The 21681-nt window shown below is 40.2% G+C and overlaps 1 protein-coding gene across 1 annotated transcript in view; it reads right to left on the reverse strand.

Annotated features, from left to right (window-relative positions):
* Positions 1-18346, reverse strand: part of LOC111868405 (RNA polymerase-associated protein RTF1 homolog) — a 39939-nt gene extending 21593 nt beyond the window's left edge. The window contains exons 1-6 of the mRNA XM_023859009.2: positions 18165-18346; positions 17313-17571; positions 14352-14541; positions 11941-12149; positions 8104-8356; positions 1158-1256 (exon numbers count right to left, since the gene is read on the reverse strand). Of these exons, the coding sequence (XP_023714777.1) occupies positions 1158-1256; positions 8104-8356; positions 11941-12149; positions 14352-14541; positions 17313-17571; positions 18165-18236 (1082 nt within the window). The 5' untranslated portion in view covers positions 18237-18346. The remainder of the gene's footprint in view (positions 1-1157; positions 1257-8103; positions 8357-11940; positions 12150-14351; positions 14542-17312; positions 17572-18164) is intronic.
* Between the last annotated feature and the right edge of the window lie 3335 nt (positions 18347-21681).

Consider the following 21681-nt stretch of genomic DNA (forward strand, 5'->3'; position numbering starts at 1 on the left):
CGCCGCACGCTATTCATGAAAATCAGCCATTGCAAAAACGACGATCACACAAAACAGTTGTCACTATAAACTCTGCCGAAACTAGTCCTTACCTTCTGAAGCAACGGTAGTCGGCTTATCGACTCAGGAATGTTAGATCTATGTGCTCATAGCAGCAAAACGCGGTACTACAAAAGCTCTGCCCACAAAAAAATTAGTTCAGTTTCTTTTGGGTACCCCATTGTATATGGATCCAAGTTTCATCCACAGTTACGAGATAGTTAAAAAATCCCGCAGGATCCCATCAAAATCAGCCCAAAATGGCTTGTGAAGCGAGCACTAGATCACCCTTCTAATCAGCATTGAGATATTTGGGAACCCATTTGGCTGAGAGCTTTCTCATCTCTAAAATCTCATGAATAATATAATCTACTCTTTCTCAGGATATCGCCAGGGTCTCTTGCTATCTTTTTAGCAGATATTTTTCGATTGTCTATAATCATCGTATGAATGGCATCCATGTTTTCTGGAACTGTCACTTCAGTTGGTCTCCCAGAACGTTGGTCTTCAGTGCTCAGTGTCCTGTTCTATACCTAGCAACCAACCCACTTCTTCACTGTGCAGTATGATGGGCGCTTATTGCCTAATGTAACCAACATATCATCGTAAATTCTTTTGGCCGAGTTACCTTTTAGGAAAAGATATTTCATCACCGCTCACTGATCACTTTTGCAGTGAACTCTCCATTGTTTTGCTCCATTTTCACTTCAGACAGGTAACAAACATTAAATAATCAGGCTACAATTATGAAATTTATGTCATAGATATACAAAATAATAAACTTTGATGTGCAATAGTATTATTAGCATAAAAGTAGGTGAAATAGGAAAATCCAAATACTTATGAGTATCCCTATGTATCACTACATCTACTGACTAACCTATAAGCTGTGGACCATACTAGCCCTTACACCATGACTGTCTTTGCTCTATTGTGTATCAATATCCTAGCGAACTCTAGACTTCAGACAGACTTTTGTACTTTGCTTAATAAGGCACACTAAGAAGTCACAGTTACACCGAATGAAGTCTCATGAGACAAAATCGTAAGTCAGCTACAGTCTCACAGACACGTGGGATGTGCAGATACAGCTATATCTGTCATATAGACATACGTACCGCTCCATCTTATGTCTTGATAATCGAATCTTGTTCAATTCTTCTCTTTTCGTAACATACTGCACCTTCTTCGACTTTGTACGTGAACTGGCAACAGACCTGGAAATTATTTACCAATATTTAAGTTTAGGCAGCACAACATACAACATACTGATGTAATGGGTTTCTTCGTATTTCACATCTTGATTTGACTCTGAAAATAAATGCCGTCACACATCCAATAACACTGGGACTTCAATTATAACATAGTGTAGTAAATGTCATCTATACAGGATTTCTGTGTTATGACCCTTTTATGCTACAGACATCATGCTGTCGTGATTTGGGGGTGGACTGGTGAATAGATTTACTGACCACTTACAGGTCATAACTACAAATAACTGTAACACTATTGCTGGATTTCCAAACTTTACAAATCACTACACGCTAAGTCTTCTCCAGCCTGGAGTGTCCTCACTAGTAGTTACTTGGTAACAGCTCCCAACAATGGAGATTCTTCAGCTTCTGTGCTCATGTTGTTACTGTCATCTGGTTAATACTCCACAACTGCAATGTCAACTTAATTACTGTACTATCTCTTCTCAGGCTCCCTTGCAGAACTCTCAACTGACTGGGTTGCCACAACTGCCTTCCCTATAACCCCTTTGCACAGACAAAGTAGACAACACCAATTCCAACAATAACTCTATTGTTCAGAACATATTTGTTGCCATAGAAATATGTTTACCGATCCGTTGCCTAGAAACGGCCATTGTTTATTTGCCTATCTTGCAGTCACTGCATATCAACTGCTGTACCCACTAAAATACTGTATGTTTTCTGACATATCAGGTTATGTTACATCATACATCCAGGGTGATTCACGAAGTTTTACCCCGGCTTATAGTACTAATTCCTGGGGTTATTTCCTGCAAAATTTCCTTATAAACTTGTGGTTGATTTTCAATAGTTACAGAGTAACAATGGATTTTTGAAACGCATCACTGTGAATACAGCGCTATGCAACCCCCCCCCCCTGACTGGGCGACCATGCGTTCCAGTCAGCTGTGTCAGCAGATAACGCAGACCAGCTGGAATGTTACACGTAGGTAGGCAGAGTGTTCCAGTCGTAAATAGGATGTTGTGTTGGTGACTGTGAAGTTAAGATGCTGTACACATTTTCCACTGAGGAATACGCCGATATGGTGTTTGTTTTGGGTATATGTGATGGAAATATATGAGCTGCTGCTGCTGAATATGACCAGTGTTATCCTAATTGCAGGATTCCGAATCCTAAATCCATTAGCAGTACATTCAACACATTAAGATAAACTGGTTCCTCAGCGTTCGTATACAATACAAATGAAATCCTCAACATGAATTGTGCGAAGAAGAAAACATTCTCAATGCTGTAGAGCGCACCTTTCCAATTCATAATTCACCAGTCATCCTACAAATTGACACTACACAGTCTGAGTTATTGACAGAATCATAAAATAAATAAAAAAAAGTTCAACAAAATGTACAATGAACAAAAATTAAATATTATTCTCATTAATTTTTATAAGTTCTGTACCAAACACATTTTGATTCAGTCAATCCTTAAGAAAATAACAGAAGGGTAATAAATGTCCAGGTTCCATACAATCAGAGGAACTTTGTGAGTAGACTAGAGGCTATTCTGTCCTCAACAACAACAACAACAACAACAACAACAACAACAAAAACAGCTGTGATCCTTCATGACTTGAGGGCGACAGCCATGTTTAGCGAGAGGTCATCTTAAATGTGGCAGCTTTTAATTTGGTCTTCATTAACTACAAATTTAAAGAAAACAGAACAGTTTAGTATGCTGCAAGATGAAGAATACTACAGTGACCATTTATGTGCTACATAGGAGGAAAGGTTAAATACAGTATTTGGTAAGCAGTGACTGTCCATTGCAACAACCCCAGTGAGAAAATTTAACAATTCCCATCTCTAACTACAGCCTCTATAGATAACCTGATCCACTGATCCACTCTTACACATTACAACCCTCGAGGGTAACTTCGAAGTCACAAAATCACTGAGGATGCTAGCTATAAACTTTAGAAGTTCTGGAAAGACAGATTTTCTTGGCAAAGGTTTACACTGTAATACCAACTGAGACACTGCCATTTATTACTGCCATCTTCTGGTTCTAAGAAAACTAAATAAGATTAGTTTCGCTTTCCATCTCCACATAATAACAAACCAAAATATGTTGCCCTGCTTTGACTACAGATAACTGCAAACAGAACAGATAAATGAAGATAACATTGATTTATTTTAAGTCGTCCAGTGAGACTAGAGGGAACAAGATAACAACACTGGAGATAAGATGACTTATTATCTGAAAATTCATTAAAACTGAATAACTAACTCCATGAAGCAGAGTATTTCTGAAAAGCTTACAGTTACTCAAGAAATGTCCTGCCATTTATGAAAACCAATGGTTCATTACAGTATAGTGGAACCTCGCTTAACGAACACCTCTTATAATGAGTAATCCACATTAACGAGCAAAACAAACTGTAAAAAATGACTCGCTTAACGAGCGACGTTTCGCATAACGAGTGACGAGAGGGGAAGTCCCGGATTGTGCGCTTCCTACATCAGTCTGTGTTTAGCACTCGTTCTGCTAGCATCTTAGTGTCGCTTGTGATCACACATTTTTCCAAACTTGTGTTCAGACATATTATTTGTGTTTTTTTTTTGTGTAAAGTTTAATAACCCTTGCAAAAATGTACCTGAAGAAAAAGCCGCAAAAAGACAGCCATAAGAGAATAAAAATAACCGTAGAAATGAAACGTAAAATCACTGAAAAGCGAGAACGAGGTGTGAGCATGGCTGGTATAATATGCATATACAGTCGGTCTACATCAACGATTTGCACGATTTGGACTTGCATTGTGTTTCACAGCAAGAAGTTGTGGAGGAGAGTTTGTCAGAGGAGGAGCAGGTAACAGCAAGGCAACAATCTTCTGGCGCAATATGAGAAATGCTGAAAGCATGGGAAACTGCTGCATCGTACACTGAGAAGCATTAACCTAATAAGGCAGTGGCTATGTGCGCTACAAATTTATTTAATGATAATGCTGTGTCGCATTTTCACCAAATTTTGAAGCATCGGCAAAAACAAATGTCTCTAGACAGCTTTCTAGTAAAAAAGAATCAGATATGTATCATAAATAATAAACTAATTATTTCGATTTTTTTTGTTTTCTGCAAATCGAATTCGCATTCCAGGTTGGTTCCTTCCGCATAGAAGAAAAGATGAAGATGATTCAATCTCCTTAACAATGTACATATAATTTTCTTTGAATAAACATTATACATAAAATTTTTTGAGTATTTTTTCTGGCATGGAACGCATTATCGTATTTTACATTAATTTATATGGGAAAAACTGTTTTGCTTAACGAGTGTTTCGCATTATGAGTAAGATCCTGGAACGAATTATGCTCATTAAGCGAGGTTCCACTGTATCCACAAGAAGCCAGCACCGAATCCGACTCTGAGCCAAATCAAATCTTACAAATCAATCCAGTTCACACCCTCATACCATCTTTCTTTAAGATAATTTTAATATTATCTTCCCATCTATTCCTATGCATTCTAAGTCTTCTCCCTCCTTCAGGATTTCTTGCCAAACGTTTCAACACATTTCTCATATCTGTCCTGTCCATCTCATATTCCATATGACCTGATCATCCTAGTAACATCTGGAGCTTGGTATAAGGCACAAAGCTCTTCATTATGCAGTTTCTCCCAGCCTCCTGCACCTCACTGCAACATACTGTGGAGCATTTGCTCCATGCAAGAATGGTTGAGTCACGGGAACAGCCGTTTCTACGTGATACACACATTCAACAGCAGAACAACAGGGTTACGCAACCTGTTTCTAGGCAATGGCTCAGTTAACACTTCTGCGTAGAAAGTGATGTTGCACAATAATACAGCAGCAGAATTTTCTTTGTGTCTGTGCAGCTTAAGCATGCGCAATGATGTCACACTCCAAGAGTGCTTAGCTATCACGTGACTTGTGCTTTCTATGTGGTCTGTAGTGCAACGGTGTTTTCTGCGTTCTCCATGCCACTGTTATTTAATGCAAGCCTGCTTGCATATGAAAGAGCTTTTTAGTTGAGTTCTGAAGTTCCAGGGTGATTGAACAAGAAATGGCAAGACTTCATAGTGACTTGAAGTGATGGTTCCTGTGTTGAGACCCACTGCCAGGAGATGACTAGTGAGGATAGAGAAACATAGTGCATGTGCAAAGGTGAACTGAAAGTGTGCAGAATAATGAGTGTTATAACTGAGCGTGATTAATAGAACTTGTAACTAAAGTGCCGATAAATCGAATCACCTGATCTATAACCTGTTATTTTCATTATGTGTACCCACCCTACAGGTGCCAACACAACATATCCTTACTCTGCGATGCCATGCATCATTCCAAACTCCACCAACCCCTTCCTTCTATATGCTATCTTGCTCCCCTTCTACTCCCTTCCCCTCCTACCCAGTCCTGGACTCCTGAGCCCATTCCTAAGTAACTCTGTCTCCCACAACAGCACAGCTCACATCACGTTTCTTTGTATTTATTTGGCTTCAGAAATTGCTCTGCTGTTTCGTTGCACTACTCGACTCTGCTCTGGATTTCAGTTTTGTATAATTACTATTTCTGCTGGACTACTGCCTGTACTATTATATTCATCTGTCTATTCATTAATGGTATTGTTTTTTTAGCTTGCGTCTGTGCCCCAGATTACCCACTTTGATGCATGCTGACCTCTGTGGTAGCTGCTCCCTTGTTGCCACATTGTGCAGTGGTGTGTCAACGCAATCAGTCCAGTGCCTACTCAAAGAAGAAGCCTCAAATTTAAAGACTGAGGATGTGATAATGTGCTGCCTGGTCATGGCCAACACACACCTCAGGGGGCTTTGACAGATGAGTATGGAGCAATGGCAGAATGATGATTTGGGGGGAGAAAAGAGAAATGCTTGCAGAAAAACCTGCTCCAGTGCCAATTCATCCACAATGAAACTCACATGAAACCACCAGGGACTGAACCCAGGCTTCCAAAGCGGAGAAGTAAGATCTACATGAAAATAATAATTACTTAAATGTATGGATAACTGATCATATATGTCTGTTTCTTTTAATTTTTGTCAAGTAGNCGGAGAAGTAAGATCTACATGAAAATAATAATTACTTAAATGTATGGATAACTGATCATATATGTCTGTTTCTTTTAATTTTTGTCAATTTTCTTCTTCAGAGACCTTTCAAAATACACCCAAAGAGACCACATTGTAAGGCTTAAGATATTTTCTTTCTAACCAAAGTTTACTCATATATTTACCCCACCCCCAAGCCCCTTTAGGGGGGATGGTAATGCCACCACAATATTCGCAAATGCCTTTAACAGCTATGGGTGCCATACATACTGCTAACAGCACACTGTAAGTTTCATGATATCTCGAACAGGTCTGCAGCTGGAAACACGCTGACAGGAATAACACGCTCATATGTAGCGGAAAATAATTGGTATACGAGGGTCGATCAATAAGTACCTGTGTTAGGAATAAAGACACAAGTTTTTCACTTTTTTTTTTTTTATTTTTCAACGTAATCTCCTTTCAGGTCGATACACTTTTCCCAACGTTTCTGCCATTTCTTTAACCCCTCCAAAAAATACGATTTGTCAAACTCTTCAAAATACGCTTCTGTCTCGGCGATAACCTCCTCGTTTGAGCTGAATTTTTTTCCCCCGAGCCATGTTTTCATGTTGGGGAACAGAAAAAAGTCACAGGGAGCCAGGTCAGGCGAGTACGGTGGGTGTGGCAGCAATTCATAGTGCAGTTCATGCAATTTGGCTACGACAATTCCAGATGAATGTGCTGGTGCGTTATCGTGGTGAAACAGCACCTTTTTCTTAGCCAAATGGGGCCGTGTCTCCTTCAATTTCTTATCGAATCGGTCCAATAATTCACTGTAGTACTGCCCCGTGATCGTTCTTCCTTTCTGCAAAAAGTCCATGAGGATTATTCCCTTCGAATCCCAAAAAATCGTGGCCATGACCTTTCCGGCCGATGGGACCGTCTTTGCCTTCTTCGGAGCAGATTCACCCGGAAAAATCCATTGTTTTGACTGTCGCTTGGTCTCTGGCGTATAATAATGTATCCAGGTTTCATCAACGGTGACGACTCGACGCAAAAACTCCTGCGAATTTCGCTTAAAGAGGTCCAAACACTGCTTCGACATTGACAGCCGTATCCACTTGTTGTCCACCGTGAGCAACCGCGGCACCCATCGGGCTGACACCTTTCTCATACTTAAGTTATCATGTAAAATATTGAGTGCCGTTCCGTACGACACACCTATGGCCTCTGCTACTTCGCGCACTTTAGTTCGGCGATCAGCGAGAATCATGTCATGGACCTTTTCAACGATTTCCTCGGTAACGACGTCTGCCGGGCGGCCCGGCCGCTCCTCGTCAAAAACAGATGTACGACCACGTTTAAATTCGTTGAACCAATATCTCACGGTTGTCATAGATGGTGAAGGGTCCCCATAGACGGCATCCAACTTCGCTTTTATTTCTTCGCATGTTTTTCCATCCAAAAATAAAAAGCGAATTACGGATCGATATTGCACTTTCTCCATTGTATCAAGAAAGACAAAACACGTCTGATGCAACTGGCTGCCAAATAAAAACTAACCTATGAATCAGTCTGAAATTTAGTATGGGGTCGTTTGACAGATGGCAGTACACGACGGTAAAGCCAACTTCCCTCAGCAACGCCACCTGTCTTCAAACACGGGTACTTATTGATCGACCCTCGTACAGTCATATTTATCAAAAACAGATGTAACTAAATTATCCTCGAAATAATAACATTATTAAAGTTATCAATTACATATCAAATGCAGAATACTCACTTCTTATCTGACTCAGAGTCACTACTACTCCTAGAACTACTGCTGCTGCTTCTCTTCCGACTCTCAGCTTTGTCAGACTTATCCGTTTCAGACCCGCTGTCATCTGAGTATATGTCGGATGCTTTCAATTTTGTTTTCAAACTGCTCGACTTCTCTTCTGGCTGTTCCCCATCTTCCTCTTCCCTCTCAACACCTTCTTTTTCTTCTTCACGGCGTTTTTCTTGTTCTATTCGTTGCTGTTTCTCTTTTTCCTCTGGTAAAAAGTGTGACACAGAGATTGGAACACAAACTATGACTATCATCATCTGTTCTGATAGTGTGCAGTTCAGTTCAAGCTCACCATTTACAAGAAATGTATTGACCTTGCATTCAGGGCTTAAGTGTAAGCCATGCAAGTGCTGTTGGTTGTTTGCTCAGCTTACTCCTTCACCCTGAAGATGGAGGCAGTACATTCCTCTGAAATGTCAGTATCTTCTGCCAGATTAGACACTGTCACATCCAGAAAGATGTGAGAACCATATATCCAAACTACACATAATATGTACATGAAAGGCAGGTCTCAGTACATCATCAAATCACAATCAAAGGTAATCCAATTATTTTTAAACCATTATAATGTGATATAACATGAGAAGTGGGAATTCATAAATACTGTGACATGTCTAACCATTGCTGGGCAACAGGAGGTGGAACAAGTTACCATGAAGACAGACCCCTGATAAACGGTCGGTTGCCAGGTTACACAACAGTAAGGAAAGCAGTGTTTCTCCATGCTGTGCTGAGCCGAAGTGCTCTGGTTGCTACGCAGCAATAAACAACTCTCGGCAGTGTTGCCCAGCCTTTGTAAACACAGTGTCACGCAACAGGGGAGCCCATGCAGCGACTGTTGCTAGGCAATCGGCAAACACGTCACACAACGGTGAAAGCTATCATGTAACTGTTTTCTGTGTGGTCAGTGCAGAAGCTACGTAACAGGAGTATTCGTCAGTGAGAGGGAGGAACCAGTCAGTTGCAGTCTAGCATTTGCCAGAGTGAGTGGAAGCAGGAGAAGTAGTTGTGATACTGCAGATGGCAGTAATTATGAAATTGTGAATTGTGTAATTGTAAAAGCGAGTGCTCAATAAAGTAGCTACATCCAAGATGGCATGAAGTTATTTGTCATGTTATACACCCAACACGTGACAATACTTAACAGAATTAGAAGAGAAATGACTGGTAATGTGAGAAGGCTGGATAAGAACAGAGATATGGTGAAGGGCATTAGAATTAAACTTAAAAGGTAAGAGATCTATAGCATGGTCCAGAACAAGATGTTCAGCCAGGTGCTGAAACAGATCAAGAAGAAGTGAAATAGATGACAATAGAAAAAAAATGATTACAATAAGAAAGAAGAGACTTTTCACTCATGAGTCATATAAGACACAACAGTATACATGATTTATAACTCCATATATTTTGAATTTCAACTGAGCTGCTGTCATGATTACAGGCAACCATGGAATTTACATGGCAGTTGCATTCCCAAAACTCATCACCTTTTTTGATATATATGCACTGTTCACACGAACATCAATGTTCACTGGCCCAATGAGTCGCACACTCCTACATACACTGTACTATCAGAGCGCCTGTTGAACAAAGGGAGTGAAATTCCAGTTTCTTTTTAATGAGAAAGTAACCTTCTTTAAGAGGTCTGAGGTTCTCACGATGTTGAAAATTGAGTTTACACTCATGTATGATGTGACGGCATGTAGTGTGGTGCATACAGAACTAATTCCATGGACCTGATACTTCTCCAGAAGCTGCCAGTTGCTCAGTTACTAAAGAATCTCTCAACATTCGTTGGAACCAGAGAGCTCATTTATTGTGTTTACAGGAGCCCTCCACTGATCCCTATCAATACCGTGCCTTCCTATCACTCTAAGATCCATTCCAATAATATCCACCCACCTATGTCTTGGTCTTCCTAGTGATCTCTTTCTGTCTGGCTTTCCCACAAATATTCTATATGCTAAAAACCAAGTTACTGGGTGAAAGTATACAGACTTTACCTGGACAATAGGCTTTCCCCTTGATCAGAAACTTGATTCACATTTTTCTTATCAAGAGGGAAGTTATGATTTAGCATGGAATGACATGTATTATTTGTTGCACCCTGCTATACATTAATAGTATCTCATTAATGAATAAATCCATATGATGTACTCAGTTAAATGATGGCTACAAATAAAAAAACAAGGGGAAAACAGAACATACAAACTCATTAAAAGAAACCACCATAGCGCGCGCACACACACACACACACGTGTGTGTGTGTGTGTGTGTGGAGCAAGAGTTAAAATCTGTGGTTAAGTTTCTGGAACATGTCTGCACAGTGCAGACTGTCATGACACCTGACCATATTGTGGCGTGTAGACCCACTGCTACAAAACGAGTTGGCAAACAAGTTTCCACAGAGACGGATTCTTGGAAACCAACCTGTTATGGGATGAGATGTCCATGGGTATGGCGTACGGGTGATCAACAAATATTTCCATGGATATGGAAATGGAAGGTGTTTTCTGTTGGTCCGTCCCAACGTTATATAACAGGAAACCCAGATCAGATCAGATCAAATTAGAATGGGACCAGTTCAGATCAGAATGGAGAGTCCAGTAAGAACTGAGTAAGTCAAGGAAGAAGGGCTCGAGTGAAGAGTCATTGTGATTATGTGTGACTGCACAAGGAGTGATCAATAAATACAACCAAAACCCCTTCTATAAGTCACCCAGACAAATGACAATATGAAGTTACCTTGACACATAAGCAGAGTCACAGCTTGAAACTATTGGGAAATCTATGCATGGTCATTTACTGTGTCAAGAGTGAAGCCTGTTTGACTCCATGAAGTGCAATGATATCTACATGTTTATCTTTATTATTTAAAAGCTGTGCATTCTGCCAAGACAGACCACGTGCTTTGACTTCTGCACAACATGATCTGAAATTTTAAACACTATGCAGATGAATTTCATGCTACAAGGAATTAACATGACTATAATAGCAAGCATTAAGCATTTAACTTCCTCATGGCTTAAGTACCATGAACACAATGGAAAGGGGCTTCAGCAGACAATGAAAACTCTCAACATTTCAAAACCCAGTTTCCATATGATACAAGATATGGACAGCAAAGAAGCTTAATTTTCAGAAATTTTCCAACATTTTCAGCCTTATTCAAAGAGCATGTCATATGCTGTCAGAAGAATTTTAGAGGCAGCACCTGTTTCTATGAACACACATGATTAGATCAGACTGAGGGGTTGAAGGGTAGGTCACACTAGCCCTCCTACTTGTGGTTACACCTCTAACAGTCCCACACTGCGAAAAAAGTGAAGTATTTTGGTTAATGGTGTATCTGGGCGTTCACTAAATTTAATGAAATGCATTCCCAAGTTTAAAAATCTTAAAATCAGCTGGGTTTCAGAGTCACACACAGGATGTGTGAGGCTCTTTTGTCTTTGGTGTGAAACCTTTTACAAGCAGGGCTAGTTACCAGTCCCTGTGTGAAGAGATGTCCTTTCAAACTGATAATGTCCTATAAGGGGTCCTGCCATGCTTCTCAGCTGGTTCCTATTCAGTCTTAATAGTCCATAGTCATTTTTGCACATTTGTGTCCAGCTGCAGAATCCCCATCTTCCATTGGCCCCTGATGGCCATTTCGGCAACTCTTACTGAGATGTCACAAGCCAGTTCAGGTCCTATAAATGGGCATTCGGATCCCATTCTCGCCATGCAGTTGACAATGGCCATGCCCCCACAATATGGCACCCATATCAACATACTGTGTATATGTACCTCTTTCTCGTCTCTCCTCACGCCGCGCTTTAAGCATGTTCATTGCTGCTGCTTTCTTATCCACCTTCCCCCTGTTTTCTTCCACCGTCTTCTTTCGTTCTTTACTTCTCTCCTTTGCATCCATTTTCTCCTCCCTTTTCTTCTCCTGATCTCGCTTCTTTCTCATTTCCTGTTTCTTAGCTAACCTTAACTTCTTCTCGATTTCAAACCTGAAAAAAAATGAGTAATTTTTACAAGCACAGACCAAACTGAAGTGCAATATGAAGAAATGGAAATACATCTTCAACAGAGTGTAACCTCTGGCTGCACTTTGAAAATGTACAAAGCTGAACAGATCATGAAAATTTCATGTTGATTCCTGAAGAGGCAGAGGATCCAGACTGGCCCTGGGGCCCATCCAGCTTCTCATTCCAATGAAAATCAGGGGGTCTCTCCCCAGAAGTAAAGCATTCCATCTACATCTAAATATTTTTATATTTGAAAGCCTTTAATAAGTTTTAAATATTTGTTTTATGCGTGACTTTAAAGTGAGCTGGGATAGCGTAGTTGGTATGGCGACTGGCAACAGGCTGGATGATGGAGGGGTTGGAGTTCGAGTCCCAGTAGGGCCAAGAATTTTCTCTTCTCAACATCATCCAGACTGGCTCTGGGGTCCACCCAACTTCCTATCCAACAGGTACCAGGGGCTCTTTCCCTGGGGGTAAAGCGGCCAGGGCATGAAGTTGACCACTCATCTGCAACTAGTGTTGAGGTCAAGAAAATGTGATCTATACACCCACTCCCCATATGCCTTCATGGTGTAGTGCTTCATTAGTTAAGAAGAGGGACAACTTGACCTTTACCTTTTACATGATTTTAAACCAATTCTTGGTTCAGTGTAGGAACACAACTATATAATCTGTGTGAATAAGGTGATTGGAAAAAAATGTAAGTACATCACACATTTTTTCATTTTATTTTGTAACACACTGAGATAAGGGTCATATATGGATCCATAGAGGAGTCACAATTCAGTGGTAAGTAAAAAAGTAAAGGTATCCCTGTAACAGGTCATGAAGGCCCATAGGGTTGTGAGATGTTGAGGGTCCCACATTATCTATACCAGGCATGTCAAACTCAACTTGTACAGAGGGCCACCTCAGCCCTATAAATAATAGTCGAGGGCCGCACTTCAAAATAGAAATATACATTAGATTTTGATACAATGAAATTTAATTATATTTATTATTTAGGAATAATTTCAATATAATTACCTAAAGTCACATATCTTACAGTTTTAAAAAGCAAGAGAATGCCATTTTCAACAAGTATCAAACAACTTTTCAATACGTAAAAAGAGAGATTACACAAGAAATTATGTTAGAAATAGTAAACCACTGAATTTCTTGCAGTCTGCTAAATTATGCCTGTGTTAGACTTCTTGTCTTCTGGTCTGTTGGAAAATTGTCTTTACAAAAAATATTTCTACTAAAATTTTAATATTGATTTTAATATCAATTAGCTCTAAAAGTTGAGGGGCCGCATGTTTGACATGGCTGATCTAGACAAACGGCTTAAAGATGGCAGTAAGGTTGTCAGACCTACGCACAATTCAGTGGTAAGACTTGTTAATTGTATTGCTTGAGGATGTCTCTATGAGCTTTATTCTAGACCGATGAAACTCAGTTATACACGACGGACTGTGAGTGAGTTGTTTGGTAATTGTTGTTTCACAGGAATTATTACGGAAATTCATATAGCATAAACACACACCAGGATGGATTCCTCTGTCAGGAGGCCAAAGTCTTGGCTGATCAGCTGGTGCTTAGTTGCGGGACCAGCGGGACCCGACCAGTGTTGGGGCATAAGGCAGGATTGCCACTACTGCAGAGTCAAAAAGTTGTCAACTCTCAGCATTTTCACGAGGGGCCCATGAGGATAACGCTGATGCAAGTGAGAAATGGTCAGGTCAGCAGACAAAGGTTGTGGGGAAGATGAGGCTTTTTAGGGAACTGAGGGTTCGGCTATCCTGCCGGTGGAACACAGACAGTGGCTGGGATGACCTGTCACCAGCAGTTCGCCAGAGGACGAGATTACATCAATACTCGACTTGGTGGGGCATGCATCAGTGTCCTCTGACTGTGCATGGGTACAGCCAATGGCTATTACAAGGTCATCAATCAGAAAGGTTTCATCTCTAGCCAAGGTCAACGTTCTTACAGAACCCACGCAACACTGGGGGTGCACAACAGACCCAGTAGAGATCTGAGTGCTTAAGACAACTGGAAGTTGTGCCCCCATGTCAATACCAAAGCGCTAACAGTACTGGGGTCACTGCCTCACAGAGACTGTAAGCAAGAGGGAGGGATGAGCAGTACCACCTTACTGCAGATTACTAATCACTTAATGCTGGGTTGCGTTAAAGTTCATACCTAGTTTTCATTACTTCACGTTGTTCAATTCTCTTGAAGATCTCCTGCTCTCTTTCCTTCTCTGTCATCTGGGCGAGGCGAGCCTGATCCTCTTCATCGCCCATGAGGTTCTCATCATAACCATCATTAAACTCTTCTTGACTGAGTGCTGAGCTGTCAGAATCACTTCCTTCTGTGTCTGAGACCTCACCTGCAACAACATCAAACACAAATTTCACTAGAGACAGACATGCTTCCATACTAATGGCGGCCCACCAATAACTTCCAAACTTCACATTAGTATTGCCAGCTGTAGGTGTTAATTAGTAAAATCAAAACCTTCGGAGGATTTTAATATTTACTTTTTTTTATATGCAATCAAAATCCTGAACTTTTCAAGATGGAACCAAAGGCCTAATGTGTTAAAATCAACCAAAAGCCTAACTTTGTGGACTTGTTATTGGGTCAGGCTTTGGGTCTTTGTATTTTTACAAATAAACTTGTAAGGCTCACAGTGGCGACATGGCCACCAAAATGATGGGAGTCTCTACAGTAGGTGTAGGATGTAAAGTTTCAGGAGGTCAAGGTGGCAAGTGTTCAGACTGTGGTCTTCCTTGTCGTTAACACTGTGTAGTTTAGAAAGTGGTTGCTAATGTTTCTGTGTTAAAGATGTTCCTCTGAAATGACAATACAGACTGTGTTTTAAGGCCTGACCTCTTGGTCGTGTGTGAGAAGTATGTCAAAAGGTAGCAGGACAGTCAGTGCATCTGCACTGTGAGATAGAGGGTGACACACTGGAACTAAGGCCCTGCTATGACACATGAGTTAGCAGACTTCACTGTTGAGAATGGCTATGTCTACAACTAAGGGCAATACACTCACAAGGCTACATGATGTCACACACCAGATGATTCATGTATTCTTTATTACCAAGGAAATTAATGGCAGAAAGTTCTTGCGACCACCCACAACCGAGACTTTTTAAATATGCAACAGAAATGTCAATGTGGAAATTTGACAGCTCCAAACTCCACTTAGGGTTTCCACAGATGACCCTTCCACTGAGCCACTCTTATGCAGTACACTGTGAAATCGAATTTTCACTGCATATGCATGCCATGAACTTGGTAAGTGCAAAAGGGGGGGGAAAAGCACAAAAGCTTATAGAGGATGGCACAAAAATCAATTCCTAATTTCTAGCAACTGTCAAACAGCAAGTTTGTTATGAGGGAAGTTTGTACTGCATGCTTCATGGAGACCCTGATAGGGGCGCATGTGTTGCTACCAACACAGCATACAGTGGCTGTTACTGAGATGGCACACAAAGAGAGATCCAGTTCCAAGCTGAGAGAGAAAACTGTTCTCTTCTTATGGAAATAAAACAAAGCGTGACTGCGGCCCACAAGACATTTTCATGCTTATTTCATGATGCAGCATATTCGTCCTCCACAAACAGTACAATGGATTGGTTCACAGTTTCAACAAGACACATAATTTCTGTAGTGCATCCTCATGGTGCAAATGTGCACACCACGAAGAACAGCGACAGTGACACAGCAGCAACGCACCCAGAAAGATCAACAACAAAACCTGCAGCACAGTAAATCACATCTACAAATTCCATCCACTGAACGCAAAAGTCAAATGTTCCTATAAAAATAATGGGGGCAGCACAAAACCTTACCGCACCTGATGAACAACTGGGACTATGTTCACTGCACGAAATGAATGTGACACGACCACATACACATTGTGCAATTTTCTATCTGGACAGAGTAATGAACATACAAAATGTGTATTTCTGGGCTATGGATAATCCACGTGTTCACCAAGAAAGTACATGGCACATCCATGATTACACTATGGGTTGTAGTATCAAGCCATGGGCTAATGAGATCATTCTCATTTGAGTGAACTGTAAACTCTGAGCAGTACCTGATCATGTTATGTAACAGTTTCATGCTCTCACCTGTTGCAACTGCTCTGCCAATAAGCAACAAAAACTGGAGTATGCAGGATGCTATCATACACCATAAAGCAAACATTACTTTGGACTTATCCTGTGATATCTATGGTCCACACCTGATCTCTGATCAGTAACTTCGTATGCATGCATCTGGAAGGATCTGTGCACTGGATGGCCTGGACATTAATCCCTGCAAATTCTTTCTTTGAGGAATCATCAATGGAAAACTGATTCCAAAAGTGCAGCCTCACTTACGGAGGCCAGGGCCATGATTGCCAACTGCACCATATATGGACGACACATGCAGTCTTGCGGCCATGAGCATACTTTTCATAATATCACTGTGCATTCTACAGCAGCACATGCACTCCCTGTGCAACTTCATTGATGCATTCAAATGCACACTTCAAAAGCATTCATTTCCTCCTATTGCTCAAAATGGACAACAGTTTCCTCTACAGCTTGCAGATTTGTACCATTACGTTATGATTACATTATATAATTCCCTCCAAGTCCTCTAGCCCGAGACAACCAGCCAAAAATAACCGTAGCTGACGAAGTTATCACTACCGATATTGATATGAACAGACTGGCTTCACTAGAGGGAACATGGAAATATGACAGTGCGGGAACTACAGACAGCTCAAAGGAGATGTGAAATGAGTCGACCCATGCGCCTTCTTCACATGGCCTCAGTATAACTTCTATACTAGCCATATATTTAAAGTACTTCTATACCAGTTATAAAATTATTCTCTCTTAATTTTACACAATCTTTGATCCAAAAAATCAGATAATAGAAGAAAGCCTATATTATGAGTTCCTCATACATTCACCTTGTGGGATTTGAGATTCTCACAAGTAACGACTGTAAACATTAATATTTTTCACATTGTGATGCCATGCAATCTGGTAGATGCTTATTGATCTCACCCTGAAAATGGCAACAGTATATTCCTCCAAAACATCAGAAACAATCTATCAGACTTCATTGCATCACATCTCTACATTTTTACCTTCTTCTGGCTCAGAACTCTTCCCTCTGTTGCTGTCACTGTCACTACCGGACGATGATTTTGTGACAGTTCGCTTTCCTGTCCTTCTGGCTGGCTTGGGCTTCTTCTTCTTCTTGCTGCTGCCCCGAGCATCCCAATCATCATCAGAATCTGATGTATCAGAGTCTGTAAAAGTATTCTCAGGCTTCTTGTTGCTGCTTTCAGTCACAGATTCTTCTTGCTGTTTCATTTTCTTCTTCTTTGCAAGTGACAGTAGCTCCTGACAATGTAAAATATCTAACACTTCATATGGGCATTGTAAATGAACATAAACGTTTTTAAATATAATTTAAAGTGTTAGAATATGTTATTTGGACTATATATGCTATTCATAAACTGCACCACTTGACAGCATGTGTAATGGTACTGCGAGTATTAGCATATAGTACTATCTGTAAACTAAGAAAGCAGAAGTTACTTGCAAATGTGAGGTTAGGCTGTCAGAGTAACGACTTTTCGACGCCAAAATACGACATAGCAGCCATATAGCCCATTTATTTCCCTACATATTTATATTAATGTGGAATTCTAACCACAGCATTCACAATACAATTTCATTAAAATTAATATTCGCGATGGGAAGTACACAAAATAAAGTATTACATCCCGCAATTATGTGAAAATGTTTGGGTTAGTATTTCGAAATGCGCTTCATTTAATTTCGATCTGATATCTACATGCCATCACCTACTTTCGAACGACTTATAAATTCAATTCAATTTAGAACAATGGCAATGGCATTAGCATGACATCAAGCTACTTTACAATGCATTAATCCTAAGATTTTTAACAAGAAATGTTGCATAAACTTACAGAATCTAAATCTGAGCCACTCTCATCGCTTTCACCACTGTCCGAATCAATCAAATTCTTTCGCTTTACCATCCTAAACTCACAGAAACAATAATTATACACACATAAACACAACAGAACTCTCCAAATAGCCCGAATAGTAAATATGACCTTACTTCCGGTGTCGACCCGCCACAACCGGCGTCGAATACTGTTGAAACTAAAATTGATACCGTAAGTGATGCCAACCTAAAGACCAACAACCGAAGATATAAAATAACCAAATGTTTTCATTACGGAGAAGTAAGACTTTTGCAAGGAGCCGCGCCATGGCCCAAGCGGTTAGTCTTTTTTTTCTCACCGCGGCGGCCCGGGTTCGATCCCGGGTCTGGTCAAGTGGGATTTGTGGTGGACAAAGTGGCGCTGTGGCAGGTTTCCTCAGAGTAATTCGGTTTCCCCTGCCAATCTTCATTCCTTCCACCAATTGCTCCACAATCACCCTCGCCTATCATCTTGGGCTGGTACATTGGGCCAGAAGTGGCCTCAGTACAAGGGGCTTAGTCCCACCCCACTAGCGATACAAAAAAGACTTTTGAAAAATTATCTGTTTACAATGGCGTGGTTATTAAAAAAAAAATATGATTGAATATGATGCTTCTTATTGATGGATATTGTAAGGTGAATACCCACTGTTAGGCAACAGTTTGGTAAACACCTTCCCACTTAAGTGCGTTAGAACAAAAACAGACATCCGGTGGTAGACAATGGTACTGTAAATGAATGGCTAAAACAATAAGCTACATTCATATGCATTGTTTTTATAAACTGGATGAATTTTATAAGATAAAAGGTTAACATGTTTTCATCTAGTACTTAAGTCTTGTTGTAGTCACATTTGATTATGTTTAGTGACTGTGTTGTTTATATTATGTTATTTTGACTTGTTCCAGTGATTGGTTGGAACATTTGTTTTGATTTTTGACATATTCTATATCCAGTGGTGGGTCAACTTGTTTCTCGCCCTGTAATTGGATCTACTTGAATATAAAAATAAACTAAATTTAGTTAAATTAAACCACCACCACCACCACCACCACCACTACTTGTTGTTGCTGCTGTAATTGTTGTTCATTTTCTTCATGTATCTCAAAGATTGGTTGCTATAAGACTTCTGGCATTCATTAGTTTTAAAACTGATTATGACATCTAACTAACAACCTAACTTAAGGAAGCTGAGTCCTTCTTGAGAAGCAGCCAGTCGCTCAGCTACTCGAGAATTTCCAAATATTTTATGGACCCAGAAGGTTCATTACCATGTTCACAAGAGCCTGCCAATGGTTATCCTGAAACTGATTCAGTCCATACCACCCCATCCAATTTTTCTAAGATCCATTTTAATATTATACTCCCACCTATATCTAAATCTTCTTAGTGGTCCCTATACTTCTAGCTTTCCCATCAAAACCACACATGCATTCCTCTTTGCCCCATGCATTCAACAAGCTCTGCCCATATCATTATACACTTGCCGAAGAGTACAAGTTATGAAGCTCCTCATTATTCAGTTTTCTTCACCCTCCTATTGTTTCATCCCTCTTTAGTCCAAATATTTTCCTCAGTACCCTGTTCCCAAACACCCTCAGTCTGTGTTCTTCCTCTAATGTTGTAGACCAAGTTGCACAGAAATATAAAACTATGTACTTGCAAAATTATAAAGCTATGTGTATTTTTTTATGAGTTTAGACAATGGAGGAAGAGATAACAGATTCTAAACTGAAAGGTAGCAACCTTATCAGAATTCAATCTGCTTTTAATTTCCTCATAAATCAAATTTTGATTTGTTACTTCTTCTTCTATGGCACAACAGCCCAATGTCGGGCCTTGGCCTCCCTTATCAAGCCCTTCCATTCCTGTCTGTCCTGCCCTGCTCTCTTCCTGTTCCTTAGACCCATTAACTTCTTCGCATCTTCTTCCACCGCATCAATCCATCTAGTTCTTGGTTTCCTAGTGTGTCTCCTACCGCCTATTGTACTATATAGAATTTTCTTTGGGATATGCTCCTTATCCATTCTCTGTACATGCCCAGCCCCTTGCAATCTTTTTAGCTTTATCTTCACTGAAATCTCTGGCTCCTTATATAATTTGTATAACTCTTTATTATATCTTATTCTCCATATCCCATTCTCTTTTATTGGTCCATAAATTCATCTTAGGATTTTCCTCTCAAATGAATTGATGACATATTCCTCTTTCTTGTTTAGCGTCCAACCCTCACATCCATAATAAAGCACTGGTCTTATCATTGTTTTATATATTTTTGTTTTAATCACTCGGTGTATATCCTTTGATCTAAAAGCTGATAGTAACAAGAAATATGCATTATTTGCTAGTTTTATTCTTCTTGTTATTTCATGATATTCCTCTCCATCTTTGTGGAATTTCGATCCTAAATAAACGAAGTCTTCAACTATTTCTATCCCATCCCCTTCCATGTTAATTTCTCCAGTTCGCCTTGGATTCCTTCTAGATTGTATCAGCATTTTAGTTTCATTTACATTCACCTCTAAGCCAGTTGTTTCTGCTATGGTTTTTATTTCTTTATATGTCTCCTTCATTGCTCTTGGGGATCTCGATACTAGAATAATATCATCCGCATACGCCATTATTTGCGTTTGTTTATACGCTACTGTGTTTCTTGTGTCTACATGACATTTCCTCACTACATATTCCAATACCAAATTAAATAGTGATGGGGCCAAACTATCTCCCTGTTTTAATCCTTGATTTGTCTTAAAGCATTCCGTTAACTGGTTCTGGATTTTAACTTTATCGATTGTTTCTATCATGGTTAAGTTTGATTTGTTACTACTGTTCCCTAATGTCTGAACTCTGACACATTTTCGATGGATATACTATTTTTTTTATTGCTAGTGGGGTGGGACCAAGTCTCTTGTACTGCAGCCACTTCTGGCCTATTGTACCAGCCCCACTTGATAGGTGAGGGTGACTGTGGCGCAATTTGTGGAATGAAGATTGGCAGGGGAAACTGAAGTACTCGGAAAAAAACCTGCCCCAGCGCCACTTTGTCCACCACAAATCCCACTTTACCAGCCCCGGAATCGAACCTGGACCGCTGCAGTGGGAAGCCGGTGACTAACCGCTTATGGATATACTAACTGTCTTTATGCTATGAACTTTCAACATACACATATACTTGGTTTTCTCTGTGTTTACATATAGATCAACCTCTTTACTAGAATCAATTACAGCTTCTGTGTTTTTGGCCCTCATTCCTAATTTTGAAAAAATAAAAGTAGGCTTATACAATCACCATGCTGTCTGTGTATCCTCACATTCCCCCCCCCCTATCAACTTTTGAATGGTTGAACCAATCTTCAGAAATTTGATATATATATTATACTAGCTGGTTCAAATATGACCAGGACTGATTTTTTTGTAAACAAGCCGCACTGCGCAGCAGCTGTGCGACCTTGAGAGAGTGAAGCCACAACCTCCAACCTCCCTCCTGTTAGGGTTC

The sequence above is a fragment of the Cryptotermes secundus genome, unplaced genomic scaffold, assembly GCF_002891405.2.
Source record: "Cryptotermes secundus unplaced genomic scaffold, Csec_1.0 scaffold58, whole genome shotgun sequence".
Lineage (NCBI taxonomy): Eukaryota > Metazoa > Arthropoda > Insecta > Blattodea > Kalotermitidae > Cryptotermes > Cryptotermes secundus.